The sequence below is a fragment of the Oreochromis aureus genome, linkage group 7, assembly GCF_013358895.1.
Source record: "Oreochromis aureus strain Israel breed Guangdong linkage group 7, ZZ_aureus, whole genome shotgun sequence".
Classification (NCBI taxonomy): domain Eukaryota; kingdom Metazoa; phylum Chordata; class Actinopteri; order Cichliformes; family Cichlidae; genus Oreochromis; species Oreochromis aureus.
The window spans coordinates 61,364,427-61,389,911 of record NC_052948.1 but is presented as its reverse complement, the minus strand read 5'-3'; the positions used below and the strand labels follow the sequence as shown (position 1 = coordinate 61,389,911).

At 39.2% G+C, this 25,485-nt stretch overlaps 1 protein-coding gene and 1 long non-coding RNA gene across 7 annotated transcripts; both read right to left on the bottom strand.

Moving 5' to 3' along the window:
- Positions 1 to 10: 10 nt before the first annotated feature.
- LOC116322415 (C-C motif chemokine 3-like) lies at positions 11 to 23,286 on the bottom strand. 6 transcript variants are annotated; one of them, XR_004199644.2, is made up of 5 exons: positions 23,089 to 23,286; positions 22,825 to 22,896; positions 20,216 to 20,360; positions 14,305 to 14,422; positions 12,934 to 14,144 (listed from the first exon to the last, which is right to left on the bottom strand). XR_004199644.2 is itself a non-coding variant. In XM_031742476.2 (3 exons), the coding sequence occupies exons 1-3, from the start codon at positions 16,492 to 16,494 to the stop codon at positions 221 to 223; spliced, it is 342 nt and encodes a 113-aa protein (XP_031598336.1). In that variant the 5' UTR covers positions 16,495 to 16,615; the 3' UTR covers positions 11 to 220. The 6 variants fall into 6 exon arrangements, 3 of the variants coding, with proteins under 3 accessions (XP_031598336.1, XP_039471234.1, XP_031598335.1); XR_005613862.1 differs by having other exon boundaries at positions 20,216 to 22,896; XM_031742476.2 differs by lacking the exons at positions 12,934 to 14,144; positions 14,305 to 14,422; positions 20,216 to 20,360; positions 22,825 to 22,896; positions 23,089 to 23,286 and adding exons at positions 11 to 377; positions 8,229 to 8,346; positions 16,428 to 16,615.
- Positions 19,167 to 20,208, bottom strand: LOC116322417. The gene is made up of 2 exons (XR_004199645.2): positions 20,079 to 20,208; positions 19,167 to 19,396 (listed from the first exon to the last, which is right to left on the bottom strand). It is a non-coding gene; the product is annotated as an uncharacterized LOC116322417 (long non-coding RNA).
- Positions 23,287 to 25,485: the final 2,199 nt, after the last annotated feature.

Genomic DNA, 25,485 nt, shown 5'->3' with positions numbered 1-25,485 from the left:
AAGAGTCAGGTACAATTTGTTAATCAACTTTATTACTGACATACATGTCAATATCGACATTTAACATCTTAACCAAATTATTAATTTAATATTATGATTTTTAATGGAAAGATCTGAAATCAGTGCTCAATAAATGTGTCCTCTCTTCAGCATTATTAACAGTAATTAAGCAGGTAAAGTATGCAGAGGTTCAGCAGCTCTTCGTGTTTACAAAGAGACTTTATGGAGTGGCTGATGTATTTCTGCTCGAGGCATTCATCAATGCTGCAGCAGGTGCTTGATGTGTTAATTGTTTCTTTGTTTCTTGTTTGATAAATTCAGTCTTTGCCCACTTCACAGTCTGCCTCACACAGTACTCCCCTCTGGGTGTCTCGATCCTGCAGAAAAATCTGTATCATTTCTCTGGATCAAAGTCACAGATTTGACTGAATGCTTCACTGTGCAGGATAACACATCACTTTGGCAAATATTAGTAACTGTATCAAAAAGACAGTAAATCACAGACTTACACAAATGCCGGTGTTGAGCAGAGGCTGTAGGTTTTGCTGACGGAGAGGATGTGTGACTTTGGGATCCTGTTTTCAAAGAACTTATAACAGCAAACTAAACGAGCTGTGAGAGAAAAACAGAGATTTGTTTCAGTGCTGTGTCTGCATGTGGAGACTTCTGCATCCAACACATCACAAACACTTTCATATGTTTTAAATAATTAAAAGCCACTACACTGGACACTGATGTGTCACTCCATACCCTGCCATGTTTTAAAAAATGAAAAAAGTACATGTTTAAAAAAAATGCACATACAAGTTCAGATACAAGATTTTTTTTCATGCCTAAAGATGAATAAAAATACTTAAGAAAAAAAAACCTGATTGAGGTTGTCATAATTCATGCATGAAAGGGTTAATACAGAGCACTGCATTTCCTGCTGTGGGGACACAGGAGTGAAAATACATGAAACTGAAAGTATTTCTTGATTTGATTGGTTGTTTTATTCACCTAATTAGAGGAAAAATGCAGAGTTTGGCGGTTACAGTAGAATTTCCCTCCAGTCTGGAGCAGAGAGTAGGCTGACAGACTTACACGAGGCATCACAGGAGCAAACAGCGAACAGCACGAGCAGCAGTCCCACTGTGAGGCTGAGAGTCTTCATCTTGACTCCTCTGTAGACCTGATGATGCTGATGTTTCAGAAGATGTCTGAGGTGATCTGTCTGATTACCTCACTTTAAGTCTGCTCACATGTTCTTATCTGCACATTCAAAGTGGTTCAAAGTGGAAAAGTGTTCAAAAACCCAGTAGGTGGTTAGGTGAGTGGGTACTGCTGCAACACGAGACAACAGGAAGCGCGAGGCACTCGACATCGCTGGGAATATCTGACAAAACGAGCTCAAACAAACCGCCCAGCGTTCCACAGACTCTTTACTCTGCATGCACGCACTGGTTTTACATCACAAACACTCAAAGTAGGTCAGACTGGAAATATCAAGCACAGGCAAGTTTAGAGCTTTCTAGGGGCCGTCAAGCACCTAAAAACCTCATGATAGCACCCTTAACAGTATCTGTAGAAAAAACGGTGATAATAGTGTAATTTAGTATTATTTCCTGACATTGTCTTCTAATGTTATATTTTGCCAACTCTTCTACTGGAGACAGGACAGAATAAAAACAGGTTTAACTGCACAGTGTTCTTGATGTCGTGATGTTACACTCACACACACACACGCGCACACACACACACACACACACACAGCTGCTCCAACAGCGCAGCTCGTCATTAACAAAAATGAGACTTGTGTTGCAGTGACAGAAAGAAAACAAAGAGCTCATTTCATGAAGTCATCGGTGAAGGTTTTTAAACACACTTTACCTGAAACAAAAGTGTCACAGCAGTGTGGGGACATTGCTGTGACTTACAAAGTGTTGAGGCTAGATCATTTGAGATTATCAGCTAATTTTACCTTTCAGAGCTGTTAGTCTGCTGGCAGCTGCCAGCCAAGGAGCTGATCTACTTTGTTATTTTAGCTTGTTAAACATTTCAGTTGATATTCTGCTCAAATTGGGCTTCATTGTTTGTTTACAGCACAACTGCAGATCCTGGTGAGAGCAAGTCAAAAGGACGTTACCTGTCATGTGAACAGCAGCAGCTGGTGCTGTGCCAAAAAGTGATATCTGATGGTTTAATGAGTTTTTTTGTTTGTTTGTTTGTGTGTTTTATGCCTGATATTTGTACTTATATCAGTAAATAGACTGTAGAGACCAGGATTTTTAAAGGGGTTATGTATAAAATAAAGAAATTACCTGTTTTTGTAGTATCTTTATGACTTTAGATTATAATCGATCCAGTCCATTTTGGTCACTTAAAGTATGTTTATGGAACTGCAGTGATATATTTCTTAAACTTTCTGTGTCCCTCTTGAGTAGATCTCTCTTGAAAACACATTTTAATGTCAATGAAACTTTTGACCTAAATAAATAAAGACTATAAAAAAGTCACTTTTCAAAAAACTGACAGTCAGTTTTTTGAAAAGTCCAGTTGTAGTCTAGTTTGTGTTAGGGAAGTTGTTTCTGACTCAAAATGACTTCATATCATTCATGAGAAATATTTTTGACTTAGATTGTTATCAAGTCATTTATAGAAGTTTAAATTCCCCTAATATTTGATGGAAAATGGTAGAAAACACTTTTTGGCACGACCCCGGTATTACATTTGTACACGCCAGGTTAGCAGATCACACGCAGGGCTTGCACCCCGTGAGTCCTCAGGATTAACTTCCTCATGAAGTCAGCTCTGGCTTAAAGTAAGATGCAAGAAAAAAATCCATCTTACAAATTTTCAGTGTCTCCGCTGGTTTACATGTTAATGAGTACAAATAACAGGCAACTCAAACTTAAGAACACTGTCAGCGCACCGTAATTCATCCTAACTCACCGACATTCGTTCACATGGTCTGAAGAGCTGTTTCTTCCTCCATGCGGACAAGCATGCAGATAACCCTCACAGCCACTAGGGGGACCACGAGCTGCATGCTCAGTCATTTCTGGAACATGACTGGATTTCATGTAGGTTACACAGAAAACTCAAAGCACTGAAAACAGAAAATAAACAAGAAAACACAGAAAATAAAGAAACAGGAGTCATTGTTTCAGTGCGTGTGACAGAGCTGTAACAAATGTGCTGAATGAAATGGAATTACACACAGACAGGTCGATTAAAACCAGCACTGAAACCTGAACAGATGAAAATACGTTTGCAGTGGGCTGAAGCTGATGGTCAGTGATGGAGACGATGCTGGAATGTTTGTCTGCTGTTGGTTTGATGAAACACATATATAAGAAAATAAGCTAATTTCCCAGATTATTTATGATTTGGGGGACACGTCAGGCAAAAGTTCAGAAGACATGACAGTCATTACCTCACAGGTGTACACTGACATTTTCTCATTCCACTCATAGAAAAGCAAGCATCAGTGCTCTCTGTGAACCTGATCTGAAGACCCTGCAGTCCCCTGCAGACATGCAGTCGTGGTCAGAAGTTTTACAGACACTCATCACAGGCATGAATATCATGGTAATTTTGGACATTAATGATTTCTTTGAACTGGTCTTCTATGCTGGAATGATTGTACATCGTATTATCTTGAATGACTTAAAAACAAGATTTGTGTGCAGTCCAAACGCCACTAATATTCGATCCTCTCCAAGATGCACCTCGACCACACATTTTTATTAGCCATCAACAAGCTTCTGGTACAATTATGGCCAAATATATGAGCACTTTTTGTCAGAAATGATAGAGTTGATTTAAATTGTTTGGTTTCTTATGGTTAAAAGCTGGGCCCATGCTCAGCTTTAAAGCGTAGACTAGAAAGTTTCAATAGGGTTGAACTCAGGCTGTTCTAGAAGATTAATGTAAACCTGCTTTATCTATTTCAGAAACAGTTTTGATGTATGTTTGGGATCATTGTCCTGCTAGAACACCCAGCTGTGTACAGGTTTCAACCACTGAGCTGTTCATTTGAGGTGAGGTGGAAGAGGTAGTCCTCCTCCTTCATTAGTCCGTCCACTTTGTGCAATGTATCAGTATCACTGGTAGCAAAACAGCCCCACACCATGATCCTAGCACCACCATGTGTGACAGATGACCCAGTGCTCTTTGGTTAGAAAGCCTCACCTTTATTTCTGCAAATATACCGTCATTGTAGCCAAACAACTCTTAGCTCCTTGGACTTTGTTTTAAGTATTGGTGAATCTACTGAGAGCTGTTTTCTATCATGTAATCAACCATAATCAGTTAATAATAGGCCTTGTGTAGTTGAAAGACGCTGAAGAACTTTCAGCACCACTAACAAAAGATTTAAGTGGATGTATGCTAATATTTGAAGGTGTAAAATCACTCTGGAAAAAGAACGGTTCAGCAAAATCATTAAAAGCCCACAATAACCATGATGTTCATGCACATGACTTCTGACCACAACTGTACTGAAGTTGCTGAGATCATCGCTGGTCTGAAACACGCAAAAGTCAGCCTGTGACCACAGCAAACAAGCTTAACTTCAGCTCTCCGGGAGTATAGTCGTTGTCGCTGGTAGTTTGAAGATAATTAGTGTGAATTTATTGCAATAAACAATATCTAATATGACAGAAGTTTGATGAACTTTCATCTTTGCTCAGAATCGGCTGTTCAAAACCCCACAAGGCTGCCCTCTGTGATTAAAGCGATGGGACGAGTCGTGACTTCTCAAAATGGGCTCATTGAACGCAGCACAGATAAGATCTCAGAGAAGCTCACGGCTCTCCAACAGGAGATTGAGAGACCAGTGATGGACTGCTAGATCGGTTATGAAATTGACATGCAGTTGTTCGCACTAAAGGAATACCACCATCATTTCATGCAGCTACCATATTGGCGCCAGCTGTGGTCTCAAGGTTGGAGCTGAACATAACAAATTCTCACCCTGAGAACAGACGGTGTTTAGACTGTTCCTTCATATCCTACGCAGGGCCACCTGGGTCGGCTGGAAGACTGTTTACTTAGCCTGGCTGGGCGAAGGACACTCTCTCAGCTAAACTCAGGACACACACACGCATACACATACACTGATACACACTCATCCCCCCTCCCTTTTCAAACACCTTCGATGCTTGTCCCCTCCCGGTGCAGATGGCGGTCGACTGAACCAGCGCAGACATGCTGCAGGACCGGATGTGCTGTCTACACCGGCTCTCTCTTACCCTTACCCACACCTGTTGCTTGTCTTGTGTTTCTGTGGGGGGTGGTTTTTTTGTTTGTTCTCAAACTGTTCTCCCAGTAGGAGCTCGGTCTGAGTGGAATTTTTTTTTCTCCTCCTCTCACCTCATGTTGTGTATTTTCGTTTTTTGTTTTTTTTTTTTCCTATCAGCCTACCTCTCTGACATGTTTCCCCCATGTGATGTATGTGTAAAGTATGTTCGGTCACAGGGTTCCTTTGTAAGTGCGCATGTGCCATTTAGCGTGCTGTAACCCATAATTTCCTTCGGGATTAATAAAGTATTTCTGATTCTGATTAACTGTGACCCCGATCTTCTTTTTTTGTTTGATGTTTTCTTGCCCCACAACATATAGACCTTTGTAAATAATTTAATAATCACATTCTTGGACTAGTGTGTGCTACTTAGAAAAAGACTGAAAATCTGACAAGAGGTTATATTTTCCTACAGATGCCAGCTGAGGGGGAAAAGGTAACCTTTTTATGTTTGGTTGTCGGCTCCAGGCAGGGTCAGATACTCCAGTTTCCTCAGTATGACAAACATGGACTCAAGGATGAACTAATTATTTGCGGTGTTTCATTTTATAGGTCACTTTGACTAATTCTGACTATACACAAAAACTGTATGCAATGAAATTATGTATTTTTGATTTTTTTCACCTAAAGGTCGAAGGTCAACTACAACCCAAATTTTGTAAAATGTGGAATGCTGTGTAAACAAAAAAATGTGAACAAAAAAAAGGAAGCAATGATTTCAAGATCAACATTCTGTTTTTCACAACTGTGACAGGCCCACGTTTGCTACTCTGAGCATCTTCTTTAATAACAGTCTGTAAACATCTGGGAGCTGAGGAGAGCAGCTGCTGGAGTTTTGGGAGAGCAATGTTGTCTGAGAGGATTCTAGCTGCTCAGCTGTTCTTGTCTTATATTTTGTTTCATGAGTTGTATATAGCATTTGCATTCTATTTTTATTCCAAAACAAATTTCCCACGCGTGGGACTAATAAAGGTTATCTTATCTCTTATCTCTTATGAGGGATTAAATGTTTCAGCTGGTGAAAGGTCTGGACTGCAGGCAGGAAAGTTCAGCACTCTGAGTCTTCTGTTATAAAGCCATGTTGTTGTAACAGAGCCAGTGAGCAGTTTAACATTGACCTGCTGAAATATGCAAAGCCTGAAAAACACACTCCAACCTCTGACATCAACACAGCATTTTTCCCCTGAGAGCTGCACTGGATATTTTCTCTTTTTTTAGACCATTCCCTGTAAACCATAGAGACGGCTGTGTGAGAAAATCCCAGCAGATCTGATGTGCCTGAAATACTCAGACCAGCCTCGCTGGCACTAACACATTCTGATGCTCACTTTGAACTTCAACACTTCGTCTTAATCATGTCTACATACAATGAACTGCTGCAAAAAGTACATTTAACATCCAAAATGATCATGATAAAAGGTAAGATAAATTATTAACTTAAATAAGCACAAGTAGAAGATCGTCAAAGTCTGCAAAATAACTGAAATAGTAACAGCATCTAACAGGGTTTTCTTTTCAAAAGTAATCTCCACTTCTCCCATTCATTTATGAATATGAAAATAAAACCTTTAAAAAAAAAATCTGACCTGCTAAATAAAACACACTTAGCAGCACCACACAGTCTGTTCAGTTTCCACACTGCACTTGCGTAAGAAAGCATTTGTGCAGATAAACAAGTTGAACTTTAGAGCAGCTCAGGAAAAATTTCCCTTTTCAGATAATGGCTTTGTAAAATGTCTTCTTAGTCCCATAGTGCACATTCACCTTCAGCTGTACAAACTCTACTGACAAAACTTTTATAACCAGCATTCGGATCAATTTCAAAAATTAGGTCATGAAAACACACTTTTACATTCACAGTCAGAGTCGTTTAGTTTTATGAAATGCAACTTTAATGAAGAATAAAGCAGAGCGATACAGAGTGATTTATAAGTGCTTCAGATATACTGTAGCTGCATAACAATGAAGACAGTGAAAAAAATGAAAATGATGAAAAATGTTTCAATACTTGTTATATATACAGCTGGATCCAAAAGTATGAGAACATCTCTAATTTGTGCACAATTTTCATCTGAATCTGGAAATAATCTGAAAGTCTGAGGAATCAAAACCATTTAAAACTGTTTTTAACTCTGCGTTAGAGATTAGTGCCAGGAAAATGAGTGTGTAAGGAGATAAATAGCAGAGGAAGTGAAACCACAGTGGATCAAACCTGCAAGGAGACTTTAAGTCTGGAGGTGGTTTTGAATTTCTGTGGTTCTTAAGCACTTTCACTTTGCTGTAATATCATTTACAGATGATCAAGGAGGGAAGAAATGTCATGAAGTCCCACAGTCGAGCTCACGGAGTGCTTTAGAATGACTCGTTGTTAACTATGTTAGATTTCATTCACCTGTGGCAACAAGACTGAAAACACCTGAATTCAAAGTGTTCCAATACTTTTGTTCATATACTAAATACTGAAATTAATTTATCTGAGGTTTAAAATTTTACCCAAATAGTTAAACTGAATTTGTGATTTGCAAACATTTGAAAACACATTGAAAAATAAATTCATTCTCTCTTCATTAAAAGTTACAGTATTTAAGCGAGTAAGTTGTGCAAAGGTTTGAAACTCCAGCATTGCCTCGAGTCTACAAAGCAGTTTTATGCAGTGACCGATGATTTCTGTCTTGTGACATTTATTGGAGCCATGGCAGATTTTTGATGCATTTATTGTGCTCTTTTGACAAATTCTCTCACTGCCCAATCCTCAGACTGTTTCACACACAAAAGCCTTATGGGTGTCTTGATCCTGCAGAAAAATCAGTATCATTATTTTTCTCTCATATTCCCATATTTTACTGTTAATAGCAGAAGTACAGTTTTGATGTGGATGATCATACATCACTTACTTGGAAAATATTAGTGATCGTATCAAAGAGACAATGAAAGACAAACTTACACAAATGCTGGTGTGGAGCACTGACTGTGAGTTTTGGTGATGTTGACGATGTTCGCCTTTGGGATCCGTTTGTCAAAGAATTCAAAACAGCAAAAGTCAGGTGAATTCACTGCCTTAGCTGTAACAGAAAAACAGGGATTACTCAGTGCTGTGTCTGCTTCTAATGACTTCTCCAACAAGTAAAATAAAAAACCTACAATTTCTCGTGTTATAATAACTGGTTGAAAAATATTCATATCCTGTAAAAACTGGGAAAAATCCAACACAAGTGCAAAACAGAACACATAAATAAGAAAGCCTGAGTAAGAAAAATATTTTAAACACTTATTAATTGTTATTAATACGTTTTAATTGTTGTTAATTATGAATCTGACAGAATAAGTAAAGTAAATGTTCAAAGTTTATTTATTAAGCACTTTTCACAAACAGGCAGTCACAAAGCGCTGTACACAAAAGGCTAAAATAAACAAGAACATTAGTAGCTTAAATAGACAATACAAAAGATTAGATAAAATATGGTAAGGATAATAGGTAGTTTTAAAATAAAATAAAATAAAAATCAGTAAAAAATAAATAAATTCTCAACAAAAATCCTGTTTAAACAGAAAAGTTTTTAACCACACGTAGTTGTGGTGGTAGACTGTTCCACAGCCTTGGTACCACAGACTGAAACGCTCTGTCTGCTCTAGTCTTTAGTCCCGTACGGGGAACAACCACCAAACTCTGAATCTGGGAACAGAGACAACGAGCAGCAGTGTATTTTAAGCCGAGATAAATCATCTGGGGTCTGGCCATTTACTGCTCTGTATGTTAAAACAAGAATTTTAAATTGGATTAAAAAATTATATTGGGAGCAAATGTAAAGAATATAAGATAGGAGTGATGTGAGCTTGCTTGCTAGAATGTGTGAGAAGACTGGCCGCAGCATTTTGTATAGCTTGCAGGAGAGAAAGAGATGATTTGACCCAGCTGGTAAACAGGGCATTAGAATAATCTAAACATGATGACACAAATGCATGGACATTTTTTTCTAGTTCAGCTGAGAAGACCATATGTCACAATTTAGAGATGTTCTTTAAATAAAAGAAACAGGAACGAGACAAAGATTTTACATGCGAGTCAAGGCCCAGAGAAGAATCAAATATTACTCCAAATAGTTTTTTATGCACAAGCACTAAAGTAGAAGATCCGACATCACCTCCCAGGTGACCTCAATCACCGACGGTTTGTCAGTTGTGGTACTGCAGGATCTGAGAAGCTGCATGCTGACTTACCCTGACCTCCGTTAGACTGCTGTTGTTCTGACGGGCAGCAGAAAAATGCAGGGAGATATTAATGGTTTCATTTCTCACTGTCTGATTGTCTGTCCAAATATTACTACTTTCTGTCCAACTTAGCAGTTGGACAGAAAGAAGCAAGAACCTGACTGATTTTAGCATGTAGTTCAGGAGGAGCTATGATCATAGAAATGTCACTAAAAGATTGATTAATGCCGGCTAAAGGAAGAACGTAGAAAGAAAATAATAATGGACCCAAAACTGAACCCTGTGGAACCCCATATGTTAGGGGGGGCAATGTTACAGGAGAACCTGTCTGTTCTAACAGAGAAGGTCCTAAAAGATAAGTAGAAACCAGTCTAAGGCAAAGCCAGATACACCAGCCAAAACTTCATATCAAAGGCTGCACTGAGATCAAGCAAAATGATCACAGACTTATTCCCCACACCAGAAGCCATTAAAAGATTATTATACACCCTCCAGGATTGCCGTCTCAGTGAAGCGCTGCCTCTGAAAGCCAAACTGAAAAGGGCCAAGAATCTGTAATCTGCAGGCTGATGATGACAAGTAGAGCTGGCATCAAGATTCTGTTTCTTCAGTAGAGGAGTTACCGTGTTTAAAATAGGATGTGAGATGACCTTGTCTCAATAGCTGTAACTGGAGAAAAAGAAATATATGACCCAGGGCACTGAGGCCATCTGCATAAGGGGAGGCATCTGAGGAGATTTTGAATCTCAAGTCCATCACCTTATTAACAAAGTAATTGAGAAAAGTTTACATCAGAAAGTAGCACAGCATTCTGAGTTGGAAATAGAACCAATAACGCTGATAGTCTCAAATAATACTCTTAGTAAAAGTATTGGGGTAAAATATAATTAATAAAATTCATGAAATAGTGACTTTTTAAAAATACTTTTATTTGCTCAGGCTTTCTTTAATAATGAGAATGTGATAATAATAATAATAATAATAATAATAATAATAATAATAATAATAATAATAATAATAATAATAATATCCACTCATAAGCCATTATTTTGTGCCACTATTCTCAAATCAGGTTGCAGGAAGACGAAGCAAAGAAGCCCAGACCTGTCCCTCAAGGCGATCTTTAACCTTCAAACTCAGGTCTTCTACCAAACACCTGGGACCTTAAGGGTCCTGTGCAGTATCTTTGCTTTTCCTAGGACTAGGCTCTTCTGGACAGAGATCTCCGATTATCACTGGGACCCTCCACATCTTCTCAAGCTCCTTTGTTAACCCTTGGTATTTTCTCGAGCGTTTAGTCATTTGATCATTTCCATTTTTCCATTTTGGTTTTAATCATGAAAATACAGAAAATTTAGCGCTCACAGTACAATAAAGTAAGCTAGAAGACTTACAGGCATCGTAGTACGCAGTGAACAGCACGAGCAGGAGTCCCACTGTCAGGCTGAGAGTCTTCATGTTAACTTCACTGTAGACCTGATGATCCTGATGTTTCAGAAGATGTCTGAAGTGATCAGTCCGAACACCCTGCTTTAAGTCACGTTCTCATCTGCACATCGAAACCAATACTAAGAAAAGTGGAAAAACAATCAACAGCCCCAAAGGTGGTTAATAGATTGGGTTTTTCTGCAACATGAGATAACAGGAAGTTTCAGAATATCAATCTGATTATCTGATAAAACAAGCTGAAAAAACCCAATGAGTCTTCTGCAAAGTCCTTACAATGCATGCAGTATCTTTATCTCATGTCTCAAACGCCGCAGATTATTAGGTCAGGCTGTAAATACTACAGTATAATTTGATGAAAAATTCAATTAACAGGGATCTTTTTGTGGTTACATGTCTTCCATCTTATGGTTTTAGAAATAGTCGAGCAAAGACTAACAGCCTCGGCAAGTTGCTTGAAGAGGTATACCAGATAGACAGAAGGCAACTGAACTCTACTGAACCATCCAAGCTATACTATCAGTGGCAGGGGGACAATGTGAGCACAGCTCCACCAAGGCAGTAGACTGCACAATACTGGATGTGGTGTACAACACTAGAGGCCAACTTCAAGCCAGTGGCACAACTTACCATAAAGTGTGGGCTGTACCAAGGAGGTGGCCTGTGAACACTGCTGTCTTGCATAGATTTGAACCCCCCTCAGTGCAACCATTAAAAAGACTGGCTATGGATACCGACTACAGAATGGAGCAATCATCAGCCACCTCCTCTGCATGGATGACATCATGCTGTATGCCAGGAGTGAACAAGACATGATTCACTGATCCCACCACGAGGATCTACAGCAGGGGTCGGGGAACTCCAGGCCTCAAGGGCCGGTGTCCTGCAGGTTTTAGATCTGTCCTTGAGCCAACACAGCTGATTTAAATGATTAAATTACCTCCTCAACATGTCTTAAAGTTTCCAGAGGCCTAATCATTTGACTCAGGTGTGTTGACCCAAGGTTAAAAGCTGCAGGACAGGTTAAAAGCTACTACCAGACGGTAACATTGCAGACATCGAGGACAGCTACAGATACCTAGGAATCCCACAGGCAAGTGGGAAGTAGGACGAGGCCACTTAGACAGCCTAAGAAGTCCTGAGGAGTCAGCTGAATGGAAAGAAGAAGATCCGGGCAACCAACACCTACACCTGAGTTTTTAATACATCTAAATAAATCTAAACACATCACACCAAGTAACATTTATCAAATCGTCTATTGTCTCATTTTGGTGAGTCAGAACAAATTTCAGTCTAATTTTAATTTTGTAACTGACACGAGTGACATTAAGTATGTTCTATTGCAGTGGTTATTTGAATAACTGTTTGATTTCTATCAGCTCAAATCAGTCTATTTTCCTCTGGCCTTCACAAAGTATTTTCTCCCGGAAAACCACCACTCACTGGATATTTCCTCTTTTTCAGACCATTCTCTGTAAACCCTAGAGACCCTAAAGTGTGGGAAAACAGAAAGTAAATCAGCCATTTATGAAAAATTCAGACCAGTTCGACTGGCACCAACAACCACACCACATTCAAAGTCCCTTGCTTTTCAACAGAAATGTTTGATACTACAAATCGTTTTACCTCAATTGCAAGAAATGGAAAGGTCACTGACTGTTTGACTGAAAAATTAATGTTAAAAGTTCAGATATGTTAGTAGAAATAGAGGATCGTCAATGTCTACAAAATAACTGACATAATTAGAACTCTTAACATGCTTTCCCTTTAAAATGCCCCACCTCTTTATGGGAACTGTAAAGAACCGAAGTAACATTCTCACCACTCCGTCTCCCACATGGAAAATTTACAGTTTATAAATATCTCACATTGTGCACATTCACCTTCAACTGCTTCTATTAACACATTTTCATAACCAGCATACTGATGAATTCCAAAACAAAGGCCACAGCATGAAAACACTTTTACATTCACTGTCAGATGGAGTCGTTGAGCTTTGTGAAATGAAACTTTAATGAAGAATAAAGCAAAATAATAAAGAAAGACATATACAATCTTTTTAGATATACTGTAGCAGCATAACAATAACACAGTGAAGACAAATGATCACATGATTTGATACATGTTATACATAGCTAGATCCAAAAGCCTGAGAACACATTTAATGTGTGCAAAACTTTCATCTGAACCTGAAAATAATCAAAAATATTTGAAATTGTTTTTAACAATCACTCTCAGAGATTAGAGCCAGGAAAACAAGGGCCTTTGTAAGGAGAGGGAGAGACACCACAGTGGATCAGACAGTGAGAGTTTAGGTCTGGTGGTGTTTCCAGACCCAGAGCTGAACACCTGGTGTGAATCAGCTGCACCCTGACTGAGGGCAAGCAGTGATCCATTCTTCAGAGATGTGCTCCAACAGTGATGTAGATCTTTGTGGAGAAGAATTCACACTGCAGCAGGATATTGAAGCCAAACACACCTCAAAGCTTTGGAGATCTGCTTAAAGAAAGCCTAAGAGTGCTGACTAACATAAACTTTGCTCATCAAATGAGGCTCTTTGAGACACTGTCACATCAACCTGGGTCAACATGGCTTAAGGGAAGGTAGGCGGTGCAGAATACTATATGGACAAAAGTATGGGGTCACCTACACATTACACCTACAGGCCATGAAAACCCACACCTCAATTTGAATTCCAGAAGAGGAACTCTGGAGTTACTTAGTCAACAAAACATTGGAGACTTTTTCAGCACTCTGTCTTTGCACTCACTAATCCTGCCATCTAACTTTATGTCGTCTGGCACTTCATGTGGCTCTTAAATGCTCCCATCTTACAGTAAGACCACCTTCAGATGATTATGGGATATTAATGAGGGAAGACACTTTATCAACTGAGTTTTACATACGGGATTAACATAATTCCCAAATTATGAAGCTGATATTGTGATAATGTAGAAAAAAATGAAACCAGCATAAAATCAATGTCTTCTATATTCTGCAGCTGTAATTAAGCAGGTAAAGAATGAAGGGGTTAAAATTCCAGCAACAGTTTACAAAGTAACTTCATGGACTGACAGTATTTTGTGATTTTTGAAGTGTTAACTGTAGCATTGGTTCAATTTTCGCTCTCTCTTGTTTGACAAATTGTTCCATTGCCCACTTCACAGTCTGTTTCACACAGAAAAGCCCTCTGGGTGTCTTGATCCTGCAGAAAAATCAGTATCATCATTTTGCTCTCATATTTACACATTTTACTCTTAATAGGAGAGTTATGGCTTCAATGTGGATGATCATACATCACTTATACATTAGTTCATGGCAAACATTAGTGATCGAATCAAAGAGACAGTGAAAGACAAACTTACACAAATGCTGGTGTGGAGCACTGACTGTGAGTTTTCACGATGGAGACGATGTTCGCCTTTGGGATCCGTTTGTCAAAGAAGTGAAAACAGCAAAGGTCAGGTGAAATCACTGCCTTAGCTGTAACAGAAAAACAGGGATTACTCAGTGCTGTGTCTGCTTCTAATGACTTCTCCAGCATACCAGATATAATTAAGGTTAATGCTCATCAGGCAACAAAAATAGGGTCTTTAAGTCTGACGTCATTAGCTGTTTCTGGGTCCGAACTCTCCACTTCAAACGAACACTGCGGCATCACTGAGAGTTACAAACTGTCTAAATTCTTTCATCTGTAATAAAATGATCAGTGTGTAACAATTAGGTTTAACATCCAGGCATCCATGAAAACCGAATTTATAAAGTTTAACGGAGTTCAAAGTTAGCAGGGAGTTAACTCGATAGTTTCCATCTAAATATAATATACTATGTTCTGACTGAGGGATTTCTGAATTCAAACATACAGCTCCGCTATCACTTCTGACATAAATGAAGACAGAAAACTAAACAGTAGGGACGTTTGTAGGGTTACTGAAGTTGAGGTTGGCTGGTATATAATCATGTGCTACGTGATCACTAGCTACACAGAAACTTCAGCCAGGAGAACAACAAGTTACATTTCTTTTAGCATTTATTGTTTTTTATAATGTCACAATTCCAACCCTCCTCCTTTATCTTGCTTGGAACTGGGAAAAGTGACCCGAAATAGGCACTCTGGCGGAGATTTTTTTTTTTTTAGTTGAGCGGGTAGTTTTAAACCTTGTGATCCACAAAAAGTAACAGTAAAAGAAGAACTGACTGCGTAACAGTCATTCATTTGCAGTTTGGACGGTGTGAACATCTCCTGCTCTGACAGCAGCTGAGGGCGACTGCTGCGTGACGTCTATCACCAGCAAAAGTCGCCAGATTTGTCGCTGCAGCGACAAATCTGGCGACTTTTGCTGGCTTTTTAGAAAAAAAGTTGCTAAGGGGGTCTAAAACCCTCATACACACAATAATAACATGGACTGAACCACTACTCACAACTACTGGCACTTTATATAACTACTGTATAAATTATCCATATGTCTCACTGATCTCAACTGCACTACTGTAAATGCTGCATAGACAATCATACTGTACAATACGATAATTATAGTTTTACAACTGTTTACAACTGTTTATTAATACTCGCAACTGTATATCTACAATCTGTATAGTTTTCCCATTTTTAACCATATGTATAACCTGTACATAGCCTGTACATAGCTTGTACACTCACTACAGCTATAGCCCGTACATACTTACAGTTATAGTATATTCATAACATACCTTCATACCATGTACATTGTAGCATACCTATAATAGATCCATATTCTGTAATATATCTATATTATGGCTAAAGCACTTTCTGGATGGATGCAAACTGAATTTCGTTGCCTTGTACTTGTGACATGTGCAATGACAATAAAGTTGAATTCTAATTCTAAAACTCGCTAAATATAGTGACAAATACACTAAGTTGGCAACTCTGGGTTCATGCGTCATCACTGCAAAAACAATTTTAAAAAGTCTTGTTCATCCTATTGGTCCAATTGAGCTAGTTAACTACCTTTAAAAAGCATTATTTATTTTTTTAAAAATACATTATTTATTGATTTTAATTAGTCAAAGTCTAAAAAGGGTTGAAACTCCTGCTACTCTGCTTACTTTGCCACACTAGGCTAGCTAGCGTTTAGCGTCAGTGTTATGTAATTTCGTTATATATATATGTGTGTGTGTGTGTTTATTTATAAACAAGACCTTTTTTCAGTGGATACAGCTACACACTGATTACATTTATTTTAGGTAAGGCCAACGCTACCTGTACATATACAGACAGTGAAAAAATATACTATGATATTTTTTAAGGCATGGTAAGATGCTGGAAAATTTTAGCTGCTTTTTTAATTAAAAAAAAAAATTAACTAAAAGTTTATGCATAAATCACACAGATAGATGACAAAAATAACCAACATATAATTTCTAATGGCAAGATAAGATGTTCAGAATTACTCGTATTTTGTGTGTGAAAACAAGAATATCTGGGAAAAATCTAACACAGACTTACAGGCATCGCTGTGGTAAACTGCAAACAGCACGAGCAGCAGTCCCACCATCAGGCTGAGAGTCTTCATGTTGACTTCACTGTAGACCTGATGATAGTGATGTTTCAGAAGATGTCTGAATGATCGGTCCGATCACCCTGCTTTAAGTCGCTTTCTCATCTACATATTCAATGCAGTTCTGAGGAAAGTGGAAAAATGATCAACAACCCTAAAGGTGATTAATAGATTGGGTTTTTCTGCAACATGAGACAACAGGAAGTTTCAAAGACTCAATATCACTCTGATTATCTGATAAAACAAGCTCAGACAAACCACTTCATCTTCTACAAAGTCCGTACGATGCATGCACTGCATGCATACTTGTATCTCAACTCAGAGTAGTAGGTCAAGCTACAAATATTAAGGTATAATTAGATGGTAAATTCAATTAACAACATTCATTCCTTTTTTTCCCCATTAAACCTCTTCTGTCATTTCATAATTTTCATTAATACTCCTTAATCATCAATTTCGGCACAGCTGTCCTTCATTCAGGCTGCAGCAGATTCACGAGGCAGCATGTAAGACATCTGCTCATGCCTGATGTATATTAGTTCAGGTTACACAAATCATTTTCTGCATACAAAATATGTATTATGGATGTGTTATGTTTACATGTTGCATATTTGTCTGAATACTAGCTGCAGAAACATTTCAAGCTGCATTGGAGGCACAGTTATAACTGATCCCACCTCATAGTTTTAAGCAACTAAAGGTACTCTAGTTAAAGTTAGAGAAAGACTGTGGCTCTGATTAAATGTAAACAAATTCATTGTTCATGCTGGGTACTTTTCTTGTTAACCATCCTTTATTTGGACAACATGACAAGAGCAAGGAGCACATAAACGTGGCGCAAGTCATGCTAATAAACAAGCTAGCCGGCAAGACAAGCAAAATGAAGAACAGCAGCAAGCTGTTTAATATTTTTCTCCTCGCCTTCCATAAAGCTAAACACACGTCCCATGTTCAATTCAATTCAATTCAATTCAATTCAATTTTATTTATATAGCGCCAAATCACAACAAAAGTCGCCTCAAGGCGCTTTATATTGTACAGTAGATAGCACAATAATAAATACAGAGAAAAACCCAACAATCATATGACCCCCTATGAGCAAGCACTTTGGCGACAGTGGGAAGGAAAAACTCCCTTTTAACAGGAAGAAACCTCCGGCAGAACCAGGCTCAGGGAGGGGCGGGGCCATCTGCTGCGACCGGTTGGGGTGAAAGAAGGAAAACAGGATGAAAGACATGCTGTGGAAGAGAGACAGAGATTAATAACAGATATGATTCGATGCAGAGAGGTCTATTAACACATAGTGAGTGAGAAATGTGACTGGAAAGGAAAAACTCAATGCATCATGGGAATCCCCGGCAGCCTACGTCTATTGCAGCATAACTAAGGGAGGATTCAGGGTCACCTGGTCCAGCCCTAACTATATGCTTTAGCAAAAAGGAAAGTTTTAAGCCTAATCTTGAAAGTAGAGATAGTGTCTGTCTCCCGAATCCAAACTGGAAGTTGGTTCCACAGAAGAGGGGCCTGAAAACTGAAGGCTCTGCCTCCCATTCTACTTTTAAATACTCTAGGAACAACAAGTAGGCCTGCAGTGCAAGAGCGAAGTGCTCTAATAGGGTGATATGGTACCATGTCTTCATATTCTGAGGATATTCCTTTATAGAATCGGCTAGGAGTGAATGTTGGATGTGCGTATCATTCACGTGAAGAGGGCACACGGATCGTGAAGAGTATTGCTCACGCCATCAGTGGGGAGTTACAAGGCAAATTTCAGTCTATCGAATTTTGGGGGCTGTTTTTGATGGATCTGAGGAAATCACGAAGACTGAGCAGGAAATTCTTTACACTGTGTCTGTGTGCACCAACAGAGAGTTTACCTCTGACTTTCTTGGACTGATTGAACTGGGTGGTGACCGAACCGCACAGGCCATAACAGATGGCCTTGTGAGACCTTTCCAGGACACAGGCTTGGATGACTGGTTGACAAAGTTGGTCACTGTGTGCACAGACTGCTGTCAATGTGGGTATGTACAATGGCATTGTGCCAAAACTTGGAGATTCTCTTGTGCACATTCTGTGCAGAATTTCTTAAAATCAGCTGATCGCAGCATTCCTTACTGTGAGACATTTAATCACTGTGTGGTCAAGCTGCTCCAGTTTTATTTGCAAAAAGGTGGAGGAAAAAATAATACTGCTCTGAAGAAGCTGTGTGAAGAAAATGGGATCCCCAATTAAGCGACACAGCTATGCTAGCATAACATAAACACAGTGAAGCTGGAGGATGAACACTAACTTTTTTCCACTCGATAAAAATCAACGTGGGGGTTCCCGATAGTTAAGGACAAATGCAATCGCATGCTGTAAACGGACCAAACTTCAGTCAGGAGAACAACTGAGATAAACCATCCACAATACGAGGTTAGTCATTAATATACTGCAACAACATGGGATTTAAATTGGACTTGTATTTATAATTGATCCACTTCATGTTGTGTAGCTTTCTGGATGTTGTACTTATTGGGCTGCATGCTTATGTCTTGTATAGGCTATACAGTACATATTATGATGATGAATTTTTCATGTAATTGAAATGCTCAATTATTTGAGCTACTGCCAATAAGAATGTTAGACTATGTTTATATGAAACATGTGTATACTTATGTAATGGTTCACTGAGGATTCACACACAGAAGACACAGTGAGGTTTATTTCACATTCACAGGTGTATTTACAGACAGTGCAGGGAATTTTGCTATATACAAGTGTGACAGGGGTCCGGGCTCCAGGGAATCCAAGGTGGGGAGGACAAGGGAAAACACTTGCGCTTCTTCGCCCACTCACTGCTCTCTACCAGCCACTCTCCAGTCATCCACAACTAAGGATCTTCACCGGGAAAACAGGGACGGGTCCACGGGATCTAAACACAGAGTGAACACGTTTGAACGAAGGCACAGATATAGCGGGAGTCTAATACTACGAGAGCTGAGATACACTGATGTGAGTCACGCATCGGTCCAGCAATGAATGGCTGCCATCCCTCTGCTTAAATGCTGGTAGGATGAGTGAGAATCAGGTGTTTCCACGTCACGGGTGGGTGGGCCGAGGGCGTGGACCCACAATAAGTTCTGCCCCAGCGAGAGAGTGAGAGACAGCAATGCAGCTGATCAGCTACGTGCTGATCCACCAACACTTGTAGTTTACAAAGCAACTTCAAGTGTGCCTTTGGGATCCATTTGTCAAAGAAGTGAAACAAGCACAGGGCGGGTGAATCCACCGCGGTAGTTGCAACAGAAAAATAGGGATTACTCAGTGCTGTGTCTGCTTCTAATGACTTCTCCCACATATCAGATATAATTAAGGTTAATGCAACAAAATACAATTTGTTATATCTTAATGGAAGATACAGTTTGAAGGCTCTTATTTTATGTCTTGGAGCAAGATTATTAAGCAAAGACATAAAAGATAGAGATAGATAGAAAACAGAAAAACAAATTTAAGGTAAAAAGTCTGTCTCAATGAAGGACATGCTGAACACGTGACCACACTTTTTCCGGAAGGATTCAGAGTAAGAAAATTACAGTGAAGAACTTCCAGCCCACCTGAGATCAGCATTGGTCTTCATGACCATGAACTTATATGAGTTTGATATCCTCCCCCTGTCTCACTCTGTGTCTGAATGAAGAGAAAGACAGAAATTCAAAAACTGATCTAACACAAGTCCAAGTGGCAGACTTACAGGCATCGCTGTGGTAAACGGTGAACAGCACGAGCAGCAGTCCCACCGTCAGGCTGAGAGTCTTCATGCTGACTGTACTGTAGACCTGATGATGACGTGTCTGAAGTGATCGGTCCAATGACCCTTCTTCAAGCCACATTCTCATCTGCATATTCAAACAAATTCTAAGAAACTGGGAAAAATGATCCTCAACCCAAAGGTGGTTAATAGATTGGGGTTTTTCTGTACCATAAGACAACAGTTTAAGGGACTCAATATATCTGATAAAACAAACTCAAACAAACCACTCATTATTTTACAAATAAGTACATGCACTGATAATGCATGCGGAGTCCCAATCTTCACTTTCTGCACAACTTTCTTTTACTCAGGCTGCAGTGAAGGATCTACAGCGGGGTGGGGGAACTCCAGGCCTCGAGGGCCGGTGTCCTGCAGGATTTAGACATGCCCTTGATTGAAAACAGCTGATTTAAATGGCTAAATGACCTCCTCAACATGTCTTGAAGTCTCCAGAGGCCTGGTAATGAACTAATCATTTGATTCAGGTGTGTTGACAGTGATGGGAAATTTCTTTATTTTATGTATTGATCACTTTTGTAATAGTAATATCACTTTTTGTCATTTAGTTATATACATATAGGATTACATCACAAATGTGTCTTTATGCTTTATCACACCTTCACAGTGGGGCCATTGTAATCGGCCAGAGACATCCAGGCACCTGTGTGCGGGGGGACCTGTTGCTCATTTCTGGGGGGAAAAGGGAGGTGATAGCTGGTTGTAATTCTCTCTGAAGGGAAGGTTTCAAGGATGAGCTGAACTGGCAGGTATAGAGTGACGTGATGTGCTCTGGAATTCTCTTTGTCTCTGAATTTTACCAGTTTGTATATAAGAAATAAGAAATGTATATAATAAACTCCACTTCAAAAAACACTCACTGAGTCTTTGCAGGTTACTTGAAATTTTCACGACATGACCCAGGGTGATATCTAAAACCTGCAGGACACCGGCCCTCGAGCCCTGGAGTTCTCCACCCCTGATCTACAGCGTCAACATCGGAATGTCAATCGGACTGGAGAGGTGTAGTGGGATGGTAACGAAGAGAGGGAAGGTAGTCAGAACTGAGGTGATTGTACTACCAGACGGTAACATTACAGACATCGAGGACAGCTACAGATACCTAGGAATCCCACAGGCAAGTGGGAACCAAGATGACCTGCCTTACCTGCAGAGGGTAAGACAAGTCCTGAGGAGTCAGCTGAATGGAAAGCACAAGATCCAGGTAATCAACACCTACGCTTGAGTTTTTAATACATGGGAGAATGGATCTAGGATGTCATGTTGTTTACATCAAATCCTGAACCTACCATCTAAATGTCGCAGCTAAACACATCACACCAAGCAACATTTTTCAAATCCTCTATTGTCTCATTTTGGTGAGTTAGAACAAATTTCAGCCTAATGTTAATTTTTGTAACTGACACGAGTGACATTAAGTGGTTTTGCAGTGGTTATCTGAATAACTGTTCGATTTCTATCAGCTCAAATCAGTCTATTTTCCTCTGGCCTTCACAAAGTATTTTCTCCCAGAGAACAGCCACTCACTGGATATTTCCTCTTTATCAGACCCTTCTCTGTAAACCCTAGAGACTCTAAAGTGTGGGAAAATTCAAGTAAATCAGCCATTTATGAAATATTCAGACCAGCTCAACTGGCACCAACAACCACACCACATTCAAAGTCCCTTAAATCTCCTTTGGCTGATTGGCTGATTAGATATGAGTTGAACAGTAGATATGGTGCAAAATGTAGTTTGATTGGTTGGTGGTCATATACAATCACAAGGAAGTCATTTTTAAATGCTTTTCAACAGAAATGTTTGATACTACAAATCGTTTTACCTCAATTGCAAGAAATGGAAAGGTCACTGACTGTTTGACTGAAAAATTAAAAGTTCAGATATGTTAGTAGAAATAGAGGATCGTCAGTGTCTACAAAATAACTGACATAATTAGAACTCTTAACATGCTTTCCCTTTACAATGCCCCACCTCTTTATGGGAACTGTAAAGAACCTTAAAGTAATATTCACTCCTCCGTCTCCCACATGGAAAATTTACAATTTGCAAATATTTGTAAAAGGTCTTCTTATGTCGCATTGTCACAATACAAGGTCGATCATTAATATGCTGCTGCATGGGCTGGGCTGTAGTTACGCTGTAAGGTTTTAAAAACTGACTTTAAAACATGCTGCCTATGAATAGTGGTAATAAAAACCAAGAGAGGCTGACAGTGATCACTGCTGGGGTTTTTTAGGGGGTTCAGATTAAAGAGAACAAGATACAAACATTTAAACATGTTAAAAATACAACAGCCTTAATAAACGCAGACCCGGAAGCAGGGTTCATACGTCATCACTTAACAACCAGACAATCTGTTATATCTTAATGAACAATACAATTTAAAGGCTCCTATTCTATGACTTTGACCAAGATTATTAAGCAAAAATCTCACAGGTAAAATATAATGTAAGGACAAACATAATCTCAATTAGGGATGTCAGACATTTACCAACCAGCTCACACCAGGAAATTACAGTGAAGAACTTACAGCTCACTTGAGATTAACGTTGGTCTTCGTGACAATACACATCAGTGACACTGACATCATGGCTATCTCACTCTGTGATTGAACAAAGACACTAATTAAATTTATTTTAGGTAAGAAAAACCAAAGGAAAAAAATGCTTGTGCAAAAGTCAAAGAGATACATGACAAAAATAACCAACATATAATTTCTAATGGCAAGATAAGATGCTCAGGATTACTCATATTTTGTGTGTGAAAACCTGGGAAAAATCTAACACAGACTTACAGGCATCGCTGTGGTAAACTGCAAACACCACGAGCAGCAGTCCCACCGTCAGGCTGAGAGTCTTCATACTTACTGCACTGTAGACCTGATGATACTGATGTTCAAATGATGACTGATTTTGTCTGAATTCATCACTTCGTTCACCCCACTTTAAGTCGCTTTCTCATCTGCATGTTCAGTGCAGTTCTAAGGAAAGTGGAAAAATGATCAACAACTCTGAAGGTGGTAAATAGATTGGGGGTTTTTTGCAACATGAAACAACAGGAAGTTTCAAAGACTCAATATCACTCTGATTATCTGATAAAACAAGCTCAAACAAACCACTTCATCTTCTACAAAGTCCGTACGATGCATGCACTGCATGCATACTTGTATCTCAACTCAGAGTAGTAGGTCAAGCTGCAAACATTAAGGTAAAATTAGATGGCAAATTCATTAACAGGGATCTTTTCATGGTTAATTAATTTTCTCCATAAACCTCTTCTGTCATTTCATAATTTTACTCAGTACTCCTTAATTATCAATTTCTGCACAACTTTCCTTTATTCAGGCTGCGGCAGAATCACAAGGCAACACGTGAGACATCTGCTCATGCCTGATGTGCATCAGTTCAGGTTACAAAATCATTTTCTGCACACAAAATGTTAAAAATGCATTTGTGTATTGATACTCACTTTTTCACACAATAACATCTGTTATGGATGTTTTATGTTTTATGTTGCATATTTTTCTGAATGCTAGCTGCAGAAACATTTCCAAGCTACATTGGAGGCACAGTTATAAATGATCCTACCTCATAGTAGCGACTAAAAGTAGCCACACAAAAAAAGCACTCTATTTAAAGTTATAGAAAGACTGTGGCTTTGATTAAATGTAAACACATTCATTGTTCATGCTGGGTACTTTTCTTGTTTTTTTGTATTTCAACACACCACAACAATGCTGACCTTTAACCAGGGAACTGCAATAGAAGATTTAAAATGCTAACGTTGTGACCCGCTCAGTCTGATTCTGGGCGTTTCTTCATGTTAAAAATGTCTCCTTTGTTTTGAATTTCTCCTTCTCTCCTCCAAGTCTATTATTGTGTAGAGTTTTGGATTTGCAATATTTTTCTTTTTTGTATTTGAATTTAGACATATGCAAATTCAAAAGTGAAGTTCCCACATCCACGTGATCTGAGGTTTCCTAAGACATATCAAGGCTGCACTGTTGAGAATAGATTCCTTAATATAGATCAGAGTTAAAGAGAATATAGTTTGTGATTGCTTGCAACATTATAATATTGCGGTTAATGGGTGTAAGAATAGAAAATAGGCCTGGGATGGGAACAAAGAACTGAGGTGCAGGGCAGAAGGACAATCAACCCCCCCAGGACAGTAGCAAGAGTTACTGAGGGTGAGGGGCAGACAATGGTCAATGGACACTACCTTAAAAGGAGATGGGGTCAGGGTGTCAGCACCCTTGGCCACTGTATAGAGATTGAAAATGTGACGTCATTCAGGGGTAAAACCGCAAAGGATTCTGGGAACTCGTGGCAAGAGGTACTAGCGCACGCAGGCTTTCAATTGAAATCAGTTACACAGCGATAAAACGAAACACAAAAAATGGCAAGAAGCTGTTGTATTATTAACTGCAATAGCTGGTCGCATGACAGCCACGGGAAGCCGACGGGTAAAGAGATCAGTTGTTATCGGATTACGTCGTTGAAGAGAAATTGTTCAAGCCATGTTTCTGAAGTAACAAAGAGCCGACGGATGGCCTGGATTGCAGCCATTCGAAGACCAAATATAACGTCCCAGAAAACTCCAGCTCACATGTTAGTCTGCTCCAAGCATTCCCACAAAGGTCAGTGTTTTGTAGTAGTTAATACGTCATTTTTCATAACATAATTGGTGATATAGGTTACAAGCAAGTCTGGCGCTGAACAGAAATTGTCATGCTATGCTCCTTTATTTATTGTGCATAAATATTGAATTGTCCTGACACAATATTGCGTTTCGCTTCTGTTATTACCACGGTACATTGACAAAAACATATACTTTTATTCACAGGATAAAACAGTTTTTTTGTATCACTAATTGTCCAGTACGATTACAGCATACAATATTATTGTCACTGCTACACTTCTGTAATGCCTACCAGAAATTATTTCCACTACTAATTAATTACCGTTGAGCTCAAAGGTTATATTAATAAACGGTTAACGAATGTGTATTTATGACGACGATTTGTGAGACTGGTAAACTTACCTTTGTTTGTACGATGGTCTTTCGTTCTACACGGTGCATTTCAAGGTCCTGTACCCATTCGTCGATAAACTGTACCCGGGCTTGTTGCAGTGACTTGAAGTTACTAAAAACTTCATGAGTGTATGCACTCACTCCAAGAACCGTATAA

Bases quoted from the DNA above. Each gene is read 5' to 3' on its own strand.
- LOC116322415 (XM_031742475.2), bottom strand. From the start codon at position 20,366: ATGCAGATGAGAATGTGGCTTGAAGAAGGGTCATTGGACCGATCACTT. The intron at 8,347-20,215 runs GTAAGTCTGCCA...TTTCTGTTACAG, and splicing joins CGTTTACCACAGCGATGCCT to CTAAGGCAGTGAATTCACCT. The intron at 8,079-8,228 runs GTAAGTTTGTCT...ATTTTTCTGCAG, and splicing joins TGCTCCACACCAGCATTTGT to GATCAAGACACCCATAAGGC.